The following is a 13,045-nucleotide window of genomic DNA, read 5'->3' on the forward strand; positions in this document are numbered from 1 at the left end:
ACAAACTAACTACCATTTAGTAGCTTATGCTAACAGCTTATGCCAGCAAGGCAAGTCATGCAACACACGCTTCTTAATTCTGCTAATAGACCCATATTCCAGAATTTATGCTTCTGAAAACTGACTGCAAGGCTTGCTATAATGAGTCAAGTCTGAGTTGTAAAGTGGAAACAATGCATCTTATGAGGAAGAGCAAGACTTTTTCCCCACACCCACTAGTCTTAAACACGGTGACCACACTGTTCCTTCAATGGATAAATACACTCCAAAGTGAGCTATGCCACAATCTCGAAGACTACTTTGTAAAAGAGCCATTTCTGGTTTTAGACCTCCTTCTTCCCACTTGTGATACAAAAAGCAGAAACGTGGATTAAAGATTCTCATCTTGGTAGCCAAAACTATATATGCAGTTTCTTTACGGTTCCCAAATCAATAAACATTGAATGAGGCCTTTCGGCTAGGACAGTGAACCCAATACAACAGGGCATAATCACACAGCAGAGTAAATGACCATTGTAGTCTGCTTAACGTTTCGCACTCCCAAGTCTTCAACAGGGCATAATCACCCAATACAAAGCTAGGGGAAATTAAAGGGTACATGGCAATCCAGCTGGTTTTGCACAAAGAAGCATGATTTACAGCTACACTCGTTTTCTGCTACCAAAGATGGGCCTGTAAAATGGGACCAGCACCGCCCATCTTTAACCTTCTCTGCTTTTTTCGTGTAACTCTCAGGTTTAAAATCACGTACGTTTAGTCAGGAGTTACCATTCTTGCCCCATCTTGACTCGTTACCGAAAACTAATAATTACTCACATTTGCTACACCTGCTATTTGTTTTTCTCTTGCAGCACATTTTTGCATGAAAAACCTTTGAAGGACATGGCTATATTGATGGACGACGCTCTCACCATTACTACAACCACCAACTGTATTAGACAAGGCCATCAATTGTGTGCAATGCGAACCCACCTGGGCATAAACATATACATACGTATCTGCACACTCATGATGTACACGTATATTTGTGTACGTATCTGTATGTTCATGTGGTAAAACTTATTCAAAGCTTAGAGATTAAGTTGTATTGAAATTTGATGAATTGTCATCGGTACATAAATTATATGTATTGAAAGAATGATGTCCCTCATAAATTAAACAAGAACAAAAGAAAATACATTTCAAAATCACCCAAGATTCACATCAACAATACTACTTATACACCTGAAACACACAGACCCCAAACCTTTCGTGAGAAACTAGGATATGACAAGAACCGACACCCCAAAAGAAAACAACTAGCGGAAATGGAGAAGTACAAAGGCGATCATCAGCACTGTGACGAACAGTTTCGATCTACTGCCTGTTATTGATGTTGCGAAAGAGATATCCTGTGGCCTGAAAAAGAAACCAAGTAGTATTAGAAACTAGGCATCATCATTTTTTAAAACCAGCTTTTGAAGAAAATCATTCACATAAAACCAACTCTTTTTTGCATACTTCTGCATTTTGCTCAGGGCGCCACAATAAAGGGCATTGTCTGGCATAGGGAATTCGGTTTTGTTTGTTTTCTCCGGATTCACGACCCTGATATATGTTTCTTGGCCAAGATACCACGAGTCGAGGTTTTCTGTTCTAAGGTTCCAAACTCCGATGTTGTCGAGCGATATCAAGATTGCTGTCCACGCACCAGGATAAACCTACAAGACGGAGAAGTCACATTTTTTGTGAGTTTCAATGACCTACCTGTGTTGTGAAGCATGATAAAACTGAAAGCTTGTTCCAGCGACCTACCTGTGCTGTGGAGCGGGCAATGCCATCCCACTTGTTATATGTGCCTCTGCTGTTTTCGGACCACTCACCATAATCCATTCTGCAACAAGATAATTGAATAGTTAGTGTCGAAATCATAGTGCAAACCAATATGTTTATACATGATAATTCGTAAACGAAACGAATTCCTACCCGACAACAAAAAATGCATATCCGCTCAAGTGATATGTCTGCACCTTCGTGTCATTGTTCTGTAGGATTACTTCCATAAATCCCCTATACGTTCCATTGATTACCGATGTCTCCATCTTAGGTGGCCCAGTAAGTGGCCTATTGGGAAAATCAAGCTTATATGCTCCCTTAAGCTTGAACTGATCAGCAAGCCGGATTGGTGTAGCAGGATTGACAAACGATACCCCACTGAGCGTTGTTCGGCGTTTTCCACCAATAGTCACAGGTGGCTTGTTTCTCAACACAAAAATGTCGGTCACGTTGATTGAACCATATCTAAAGGATCCCTGTGGGTTAGGGCGAGCACCACTGGCAGATACATTCCACCTGCAGAATTTAAGTACAGAAAGTAAGAAGACATAACCAGCTAATGTGTTTCAAAATTTGAAGATAACCGATAACACGAAGATCGATACTTTAGATGTTCTGAACTAATACTTCTTTTGAAGTCTCAACGAGTATCACCATCACGCATGGGAGAAATGCGCTTGAGCAATTGAACCACAATGAAAACTAACCTGATAGATCTCGCTTGGTTCATCGAAAAGGTTTTGTCAAATTCATCTTGCGGTGGATCAGGGAGAGGACCGGCTGCCTTTCCTTTGGAATTCGAATAACGTAAAACAGCAACACCAGTAACTCTTTTCCACTGTGATTCGTTCACGAACCGTGCACTTGCTACAATGTAGTAATCACTACTTGCATTCTGATCTGTAGTTAGCAGAAAAGAGTAAGACTGTCCGACGTGTATGTCTAAGCTAGTATAGTTCTGCTGAACCGTATACGATCCCTCAGTTTCGGCGATTAGCAAATTATGGCTCTGAATCCTGAAATTCAAGGAGGTTGATATCCCCACATTGTGCACACGAAGGCGGTACGTTTTCCCTGCCCAGCATATAGTGTTATCATTTAGGAGCTGGAAAAACAACATAAATAAAAAAGTAAACAACCTATTAAGTTAGTTATATGTATGTATATAACTGCCACTCCAGTTTAGAACACTAACTGAATACTCCCAACACAGACAGAAGGCTGCATGCAGAGCTCTGCCTTGAAACTAAACTTAAGTAGTTGCATTTCATAAATAATCACCTGGGTGGACGTTAATCGTTTCATAATCGATGCTTTCGGGTACAAGAGTATCATTATATCGGTAAGGGCCTTTGCCGTTAATAAGAACTCCGTCCGGCATCCCTAGATCTTTTCCAGCATCAAGTGCCTTCCTCAATGCCTAGAATCAAAAACAAAGTTTCATCATTGAACACCCTGAGAAGTAAAACATAACTATAAATCCAGTAACTCAACAAAGTACTAACCGTATGGTTGCTTGTGTACCAATCACCTATCAAAATCGTAATGTCCCCGTCAGGGGCATCGAAAGGAATAGGAATAATATCACGGTTGTTTATGATAAAGCCGCCAAAACCACCAGCCGCTCGCTGGAAATGCAGTGATGGGAAGTAGAAGAAACTCCCAATTTGGTCCTTAACTTGAAACTGGTAAGTCCAGTTCCACTTGGGCGGAATAGGACAATTAGTTCCCGGTAGCCCATCTTGCCATGAACTACGCCTCTGTTGAATCCCAGACCTATAAAACCAAGCAGTCAGTCACACTATCTACCTTCGGTTTTACTTAAACAAAGATTATTGCATACTGAAGATCCCACCAATGCATGAGTAAACTCTCGTCCAATTTGTTTCGAACATTGACGACGACGTTGTTGTTAGTAGTTGAATTGATAGTAGGGCCAGGGAACTTGTTATTAATAGCAATAACCTACAAAGTAATGCATATAAAGAAACCATTACAGAACCTAAACAGCTCAACAACATCACCAAATCTCACTGAACTGAGCAAGTAAAAAGGAGCTAGACAACCACATGAAGAACGAGCAGACCTGTTGAGGAACACCCAATGGAGAAGCAGTGATGTAAGTGACCTCAAAATCATAGAAAACAAAGGGATCTTCAGCAAAACACGAGTTCGAGAGCAGAGCAATATGGATAAGAAACAGACACAAGAACTTATTCAACGCCATATTTCGAGAAAAGAAGAAGAAATTTCGTAGAGGGAACTTAGCTAAAACTTCACTGAGTTTTACATTATCTGGTAGGCAGAAGAGAGAAGAAGAAAAGGGTATAACAAATGTAGCTTTGTGAGTTGGGTTTGTTTGTTTAGAAGAAAATGGAGGCGAATGATGAAACCTCAAAGGCTAAAGCATTTTGTCGGTCACCCATTACCAGTCATCATTCATAAATGAAGATAGAGAACGAAAAGAGAAGACTTTTTAGCAAATGGAGAGAGAAAGAGAGGGTGACAGGCAGTTGCCAGTTCACAGATACACATAAGTGGCAGTGTGAGAGGGTTTTGTCCGTGTCCTTGCATCATGCCACAGATTTCTGTAAAGACATGGATGTGGATTTTGGTTGGATGGGAGATGAAGAAATTTGAGACGTTGGGATCGGATCCCTTGAAAGATCCACATGATTTCGCCTGTGGACCCCTGCCTGCCGTGATACCAATAATGCCCCCTGTTTTTTTTTTACCCTTCTCTCTTTTGTTACAAATTGCAGTAGCAGCTAAGCTACCTTCTTCACTAATAAACCCACTAATATGATTATGTTTCCATTTTTTGTTTATACTTGTAATAACAATAGTATTTTAGTTTCACGCATTGCTCCAAGTTCCTTTTCGTAAAATTTCCATTAACGAGCAACCAATTGGCAACGGGGGACTGCAAAATGGTCTTGTACTCTTGTACAATTAAATATTTAATAACAATAGTATTTTATTTTCACATCATATTTATAAAAAAATGAGGAGGAAAACCAAAATTTTAAGACAAATAAAGGCAATCTTCCTTTGGAAATAAATACTTTTAAAAACAAAGAAATTGTTTGTTTCTTAGAAGAAAAATAAACCAGGAAATGCCAGCTCTTATGATAACTACTTCCAAACCATACAACTATAAATACCATTTAGAAAGGAAAAGAGAGGCATACAACCATAAAATTAATGTGGGCTATTTTGGGTTTAGATTTATTCATCTGTTAAAACTTCAAGTTCAGACATAATTTTTCAATTTTTTGAAGGTTTAATTAAGGACTATAAAACCTTTAGATAGATTATATTTTACTTACATTAAATTATGAGAAAAATATTTTTATGACCAAATCTATTCGAACCCGACCCTCATGTCTTATAAAATGAGTATTTTAATAAGGTTTGGGAATCCAACCCTTATTCCTTACAAATGAATAAGATTTGGGAATGATAATATTTATATTGGATTCTTGTCTCCCATAATTAACCACATACTTTGGACACATGCAGACTTACCTGTAAATAAACAAATAAAAATGGGTAAAAATACATAGACCCCATAATATTATAGTACATATTTCAAAGAGACGACAAACTTCTTATATTGTACCTAACATTATATTATCAATTTAATTTGACTTTTTCAACTAAAAATATTAAAAAAGGCAATGGTTTGATTTGTCGTGAGTTGTAAGAATAAGGTAGTGCTGGGTTCCATAATTCCAGCAGCGATTGGCTCCACCATTATTTTTAATTTATTCATTTTCCCTCGTTATGGACCATCCACTACGTTTTTAACGTTGAAAGCTACAATTTCCTTTTGCTTTTTCTTTTATGTTGAACATCATAATTTGAGGATGAGGAAAATAAAAACACCATAAATTAACTCACATAGAAATATAATATATTTAGATTATAAAAATTAATTTATTTAGAATCATTAGATGACAGGAAATTGACAACTGAAGTTATTTGTTTCTTTTTTCCATAAAAATATTATCACTTTTAATTCTTTTATCTCAACTACATGTACTAGTTTTAAATCAGTGTAAATCTGATGCCTCGGATGAACTGAAATATCAATTCAATATGATAATAGGTCAAAGGCTCATGTTACGTTAATAAAGGCTTCGGGTTTATATATGTACCGACGAGATTGATCGTTGCAGAAGAACATGCTGAGGCTGTCGTCGGCAGGCACCAACAGACCAAATGGTCCCAATGCCCCACGATGTACAGCTCCACCACTGCTACTGCAGATGGATGTTACATTAGACCCGGTTGCTTTTTCTAAAGCTTCTTTATCGATATCGAACTCCGCTATGATATCCAACTGTCACATGACAGAATCTTCTTGTCAACTAACAGGATCTTGGTCGGTTAAGTATCGGTGATACACATGAATACGTGAGAAAATACGAACCTGAGTGGCTGCACCGATGTCGAGAGGAACAACTGATCCTGCCTGGACCGTCACATGGTTAAATTTGTAGCTGTTTAACCTTAAACTGTCTATTTCTTCCACTGGCCATTGAAGCAAATGAGTACCGGTCTTTTTGTCTAACAAAATCGTCCTTGGGATGCTCTGTATGTAAAGTAAAATAGCACATTAGAAACTGAATGATTTATGGTGTCTATGCCTCTATGGTCCAATGAAACAGATAAATTTACCTGAACAGATGTCCATCCTTTTTGCACGTCGGCAGCTTCGCTATCGGAATCACCAATCCAGCCCCACAATACTCTTCTGTTTTTGTTCTGATCATAGAAAGTCTTGGCAGCATAATATACACCATAATCATACCCTAGTCCAATGCCAACATCAAGCTCAATATCATCAGGAATAAATGTGACATTCTTCTCATGATAAGTCCCAATAGTATAGTAATCATGCCTCTCATCATCCAGGCTAACCTTCATCACATGCTTAACATCCTGACTGTTAACGGATGTGTCCAATCCTTTTTCTTCCATTTTCGAACAGGGAAGAAATCAACACACTCCCACATGCCAGTTCCGTCCACCGCACGGAGAGAGGAGGAGAAGCACGTAGCGAAGGGCATTGGGGATTCAGAAAATGAATTAGGGATTGAGTTAGGGATTACATGTAGTGAATTGGGGAATTTTGATTGTCATGATGGAAGAGGAATTAGGGTTGAAAAAGAGGGAATTGGGGATGAAATCGATTTAATTAGGGATTGGGAGCAAATCAGGGATTTAGAACGGGAAGGGAAATGGAAATGGGATGGATGGGTTGTCATATGAAGGATTTACTGTTGGGACCAGAATTGAGGAGGATATTGAGTCAGCTGAGGCAAGAGGTGGGCTTAGTTAATGGTGGGCCACGAGTTGTGGCAATAGCTGCATATGATCCTGCATGAGTCAGCACAAGTTAGTTATTTTGTTAGATTTCCAGTACATACAAATGTGGTACTTGTAATTATATAATCTGTACCCGATTCCATGGGGACTTTTTGAGGAATGAATGACAAATTCTCTTCTTAAAATTCTTCTTCTACTTATCTAAAATCCTCATTCCTTATCCTAAATCATATATTCTCTCGTCTACTCTCTCATCTTTTTCTTCTCTTATTAGTCTATTGTCTTCTCTATTTCTTGAGGATCATAACAATTGGTAACCAGAGCCTATTCTTTATCCAACTCAAGCTGGGTAAACAGAAAACAACATGGTGGAAAATAAACCTCCAGAAATTCAAGAAACGAGCAGTGGAGAACCATCCAAGACTGCACCGAAATGGTGGGAAGAATAGAAAACAATTTGGGAAAATAGACTCAGCAATTTAGAAGCCAGATCAGAAGAAACCAAGGAATGCCTTCAAATAATCTTGAATCTAATGGCCAAGAACGCTAAAGAAATGGAGCAGACAACTCCCATGAGCAAGCAGCCGGAATTTGGTTAAACCCCATGCCAAAATAGAAGATTTACGAGACTCTCAATTCAAGACTTGCGGTGTTTTTAATCAAATTTTGTTCCCTCGTGAGTCGTGATGTGCAACAAAAGATGCTTAAAGAGTCTGATTCGAGTGTTACTAGTTATCCTAAATCAACTCCAGTTCAGATGACTTATGAACAACAAATTACTTGGGAAAAAGGTATGGATCGACCTTCATTGGGTACTTGTCAACTCATTTTTATCCACTTCAAAATTTATTCGCCTGAAGGACAAAGGAAACATGATGTTTCTCACGTGTTTGATAAAATGCATGTAAGAGTAGAAGACGCATTTCAATCGATGTTTAGAGAAATTTATTTCTTAGAGTTTATGAATGTTAATACACATGTTGAGGTCTTTGATCCTTATTTGTTTAAGCTTTTGTTGATGGGAAGAAGTATAAATCCATTTGTTGGGAGTTTGAGTATGACTAAAAGGGAAATTGGTTTCGACCATGAGTGGTCTGAAGAACAAAAGCTAGAATGGATAATATCCGAACCAAGTGGAAAACGTCTGTTGTTTGGTTTTGATCTTCCTATAACAGAAGAAAATGGTGTTGTTTTGGATATAATCAGTATCTTGGCAAAGTTTCCGGCAGATAACTTTGGAGCATACACCATTTCAATTGCAACTTTGACAGATCTTGGTTTCTTATGGTTTATAGAATTTTACTTGGAGTCTTCTCGTGTCATTCAGTTTCCAATAGAGTGTTTATTCCTTGGATGCTGGTGGATCACGTGCTCGAGTCTCAAAGTGCTGGTCTTCTTGAAAGTGTGTTGATGCCATTTGACATTTATAACGACTCAGCACAACATGCTTTGGTTGTGCTAAAGCAACACTTCCTATACGATGAAATTGAGGCTGAGGTCGATCATTGTTTTGATATATTTGTTTCAAAATTATGTGAAGCTATTTTCACATATTACAAGAGTTAGTCTTCTACTGAACTGCTTGATCCCTCATTCCTCTTTGCCTTGGACAATGGAGAAAAGTATTCTATCCAACCTATGTTGTTTATTTCACTTCTAAAGATGACTAGAGTGAAGTTACTTGGGAGGACAATTAATTTAAGAAGTTTGATTGCTGAACGGATGAATAAAGTCTTCAGAGAAAATCTCGAGTTTCTCTTTGATCATTTTGAGTCTCAAGATCTATGTGCCATATTGGAATTAGAAAAGCTGGTAGATATACTGAAGCATTCCCATGAATTACTTTCAAAAGATATTTCAATAGACTCATTCAGTCTCATGCTGAATGAGATGCAGGAGAACATATCTCTTGTGCCATTTTCTAGTCGACTAGCTTCTCAGATTTGGTCTAAGATGCAAAATGATTTTCTGCCAAACTTTATCCTTTGCAATACTACTCAGCGTTTTATCCGATCTTCAAAAGTTCCTCTTGCTCCTATACAAAAGTTTTGCGAGATTGCATGGTGGATTTTTTGGGATTCCACACATGATTTCCGTTGTTAAACTTCTTGGATCTAGGTCTTTACCGTGGCTTATCCGAGCACTGCTGGATCATATATCAAACAAGATTGCTACACTTGAGCCTATGATCACAGGCTTGCAAGAAACACTGCCGAAATCAATTAGACTTCTTCCTTTTGATGGGGGTGTGAAACCAGAGCTCAAAGCAGAAGTTCTTCGCGGAATAAAGGAGATTGGGAGTGTATTATATTGGATGGGGCTCCTTGATATTGTTTTGAGAGAGTTGGATACTAAACATTTTATGCAAACAACAGCTTGGTTGGGCTTGCTTCCTGGTGCAGATGGGCAAACATTGTATTCACAAAATGGTGGAGACAACCCTGTTGTCAACCTCTTCAAATCTTCTACAGCTGCAATTATGTCAAACCCTAGGTGCCCAAATCCAACCTCCTTTTACATAATTCCAAACCAGGCAGAAGCTGCAGATCTTTTGTACAAGGCTAACTTAAATATGGGAAGTGTGTTAGAATACACACTTGCATTTACAAGTGCAACATTAGATAAATATTGCAGTAAATGGAGTGCTGCTCCAAAGACTGGGTTCATTGACATCACAGCTTCAAAGGATTTTATGGTCTTGCTATCACAAATGCGATACTTTGATCCTTGGGGACAAGGATCGTCTAAGGGGGAGGAATTGTCACGGTTGGGAGAGAGGAGGAGAAGCACGTAGCGAAGGGTATTGAGGATTCAGAAAATGAATTAGGGATTGAGGTAGGGATTACACGTAGTGAATTGGGGAATTTTGATTGTCATAATGAAAGAGAAATTAGGGTTGAAAAAGAGGGAATTGGGGATGAAATCGATTCAATTAGGGATTGGGAGCAAATCAGGGATTTGGAACGGGAAGGGAAATGGAAATGGGATGGATGGGTTGCCATATGAAGGATTTACTGTTGGGACCAGAATTGAGGAGGATATTGGGTCAGATGAGGCAAGAGGTGGGATTAGTTAATGGCGTACCACGGGTTGTATTCTAATGTGGCAATAGCTGCATATGATCCTGCATGAGTCAGCACAAGTTAGTTATTTTGTTAGATTTCCAGTACATACACCTGTGGTACTTGTAATTATATAATCTGTACCCGATTCCATGGGGACTTTTTTGAGGAATGAATGACAAATTCTCTTCTTAAAATTCTTCTTCTACTTATCTAAAATCCACATTCCTTATCCTAAATCATATATTCTCTCGTCTACTCTCTCATCTTTTCTTTTCTTCGCCTATTGTCTTCTCTATTTCTTGAGGATCATAACAGTAACCATCCAACTTCTCCTAGTTTATGAAGTCCATAGTATCATACACCAAAGCTATGCCGGTTTTATTGATCTTCGACCCTATGGTAATGCACCATTTCCCATCCAAGGTCAACCAGGAGGGTCGCGGAAATCCTTGCTAAGGATGCCCGGTGGTGGAACTAGAACAGGGTTCGCATCGTACTTGACCCAATTGATAAGGAGAGAGTCAGAGTGGTTAGCAAGATAAGCAAGGTTTTGAACTTGAACATCCTTTGCATCGGATCCCGTATATAGCATATCGATTTTGCCATCGGGGAGGAGCATTGCAGAATCAGTCCAGACGCCGTTCGTGTCATATGTCTGGTCAGCAACCATTGCCAATGGGAAGTGAAGCCAATGGATCAAGTCCTTGAATGCAGCATGACCCCAAACTATTTTACCATACACAGCCGCACGGGGATTGTATTGGTAGAAGAAATGATACCATCCCCTGTAGAACAATGGACCAGTTATGATTTGCAACTAAAAAATTTTCAGAAAGCCATAAACTAATTATCAAGGCGTTTAAGTTTTTTCCTTACATTCTTTTAAGGAACAGATTGCCATGAAATTACTTCAGATCATACAGAACTGATTGCCATGACATTTTTGCTGTTTATGAGTCCAAATACAATAACCTTAGTTGTCAAAAGCCAAATATGCCTATGATTAATGATACATTTTCGCTTTTTACAGATCTTTTTACAGATACAATGAACAAAGGAACTATATAAACAATCGAAATAAAACCAGAAAATTTTCATTCCCATACCATTCATCCAGTTCCTTTCAGGTTGGAAATGAAAAGCTGTTCTTTGCCTTGACAACATGCTATTATTCCGTAGAAACGCTACCGTATTCTCTTTAAAGAAAAGCAGGTTCGCTTTCTCTGATACCCCGGCGGCCGGCCCGCGTGACACCGGCCGTAACGGTTCGGGTTTGATGGTGGTCGACGAAGTCAATGAACCATGTTCGTTTTCTGTTACGAAATCTGACCCATTGTCACTTGTCAGCAAAGCCGCCAACAACCTAACAGCTAACAACCCAAAAAATATCGAGAGCTGCACTTTCATGGGTTTGCGGCGATTTGAAGGACTCTCAGAAGGAATGGAGCCATCGGAGGTAGAGACCGGAAGGAACGACCTCGTATCCGCCATTGTTGATGATTCAGTATAACAGATAAGAAAAAGAAAACGGAGAAACAAAGAATATACGATCTTAGAAAGAGTAGAGATGAGAGACAGCTGAGTATGTTACGTTCTGACTATTATATATCTGAATCATGATTATCGGTGAATAAATAAATACGATCAAAAAAGAAAAATAATGAATATCATGATTTACTTAAGAGGAGAAGAATTTTATTAATATAAAAGAAGAAAATATAAGAGGATTTTGGTAAAAAAAAGAATTTGATATATATATTTAATTGTAAAGGAAAATTAAATAAGGTAGAAATCTACTTTTTACTTTTAATCAAATTGATTTCCTACTTTTTTTTTTAATATTTATATATTAATTAATTTGTGCCACGAGTTGGAGCGGATGTAGATGAATGCGCATGTGTTATCGAATTACCCGATCTAAAGGTGTGTATTTTATTCTCAAATGTAGCTTCATCCTGTATACTGCACTGAAGGGTTAAGCATGCATGCATTGGACAATTGTGAATTTTGCAGGGTCGAAAACGGTTGAATGGCAAGCCATTATATGTACTGCTGGAGTCCCATTGATTCGATACAGGTTACTCAAGACCGTGCGAGATGCAGTACATCGGAGCTCAATGGATAGCTATGGAATCCTCTTTTTTTTTTTCTTTTAATCTGAAATGTAGAATTGTTGTCACTGTAGAGAAAGAGTTGAACATTGCGCACTCAATGATTGCGTTATTCGTCAACAAGGTTAAAGAACATCTTTCCCATGAGTTTAAAGAACAACAACAACAACAAAATCCAATTCCCATATGCAATGGGGTAAGGGGGAGGTAGGGTAGTAGGCTGCCCCCAACGCCAGGTTGAGAGTAGCTTCCGTGGAAGACCTCCGGCAGTCAGAAAAATAAAAATATAGATAAAATGCAATGCATGTATAAATAAATACATAAATACATAGTTATACAGTATTCATATGCAGTCATTAATATCATTAATATCATATGCGCGTCTGTAATGGGCAGTAATCTTTGTATATAGACAGAAACGTAAGACCCGACTAAATTTAAAAGTGGAGAGAATGATACACAGAAGTCAAACGATAGCAAGCCCAGTTCTAAGCCTTCATAAATACCAATAACAGAAACGGATAAAAAGTAGAAGTTATGTAAATTACTACAAAGGCATTAAAAGAAGACAGAGATGATACACCCTAGAGATGTGACCCACACTACTCGACTATCCTAGTCTTAAGTCTCCATACTTTCCTATCAGAGGTCATGTCCTCGGTAAGGGCTAAATCCATCAAATCAGATCTCAAGCAGTCTTCCCACTTCCGCCTTGGTCGC

General features: G+C 38.5%; 1 protein-coding gene and 1 pseudogene across 1 annotated transcript; both read right to left on the bottom strand.

The window, feature by feature from the left end:
• Positions 1–1,087: 1,087 nt before the first annotated feature.
• On the bottom strand, positions 1,088–4,219 carry LOC120173119 (monocopper oxidase-like protein SKU5). Its single transcript, XM_039180392.1, has 9 exons — positions 3,902–4,219; positions 3,671–3,780; positions 3,321–3,591; positions 3,097–3,235; positions 2,523–2,889; positions 1,966–2,331; positions 1,795–1,873; positions 1,501–1,700; positions 1,088–1,398 (listed from the first exon to the last, which is right to left on the bottom strand). Exons 1-9 carry the CDS (start codon positions 4,040–4,042, stop codon positions 1,299–1,301), a joined length of 1,773 nt encoding a protein of 590 aa, XP_039036323.1. The 5' UTR covers positions 4,043–4,219; the 3' UTR covers positions 1,088–1,298.
• A 1,651-nt stretch (positions 4,220–5,870) lies between these two features.
• LOC120173179 lies at positions 5,871–11,705 on the bottom strand (annotated as a pseudogene).
• Positions 11,706–13,045: the final 1,340 nt, after the last annotated feature.

The sequence above is a fragment of the Hibiscus syriacus genome, unplaced genomic scaffold, assembly GCF_006381635.1.
Source record: "Hibiscus syriacus cultivar Baekdansim isolate YM2019G1 unplaced genomic scaffold, ASM638163v2 tig00111941_pilon, whole genome shotgun sequence".
Lineage (NCBI taxonomy): Eukaryota > Viridiplantae > Streptophyta > Magnoliopsida > Malvales > Malvaceae > Hibiscus > Hibiscus syriacus.

Coding starts and splice junctions, on each gene's coding strand:
- LOC120173119 (XM_039180392.1), bottom strand. CDS start 4,042: ATGGCGTTGAATAAGTTCTTGTGTCTGTTTCTTATCCATATTGCTCTG. Junction 1,701..1,794: donor TTGCCCGCTCCACAGCACAG/GTAGGTCGCTGG, acceptor TCCGTCTTGTAG/GTTTATCCTGGTGCGTGGAC. Junction 1,399..1,500: donor GCCCTGAGCAAAATGCAGAA/GTATGCAAAAAA, acceptor TTTCTTTTTCAG/GCCACAGGATATCTCTTTCG.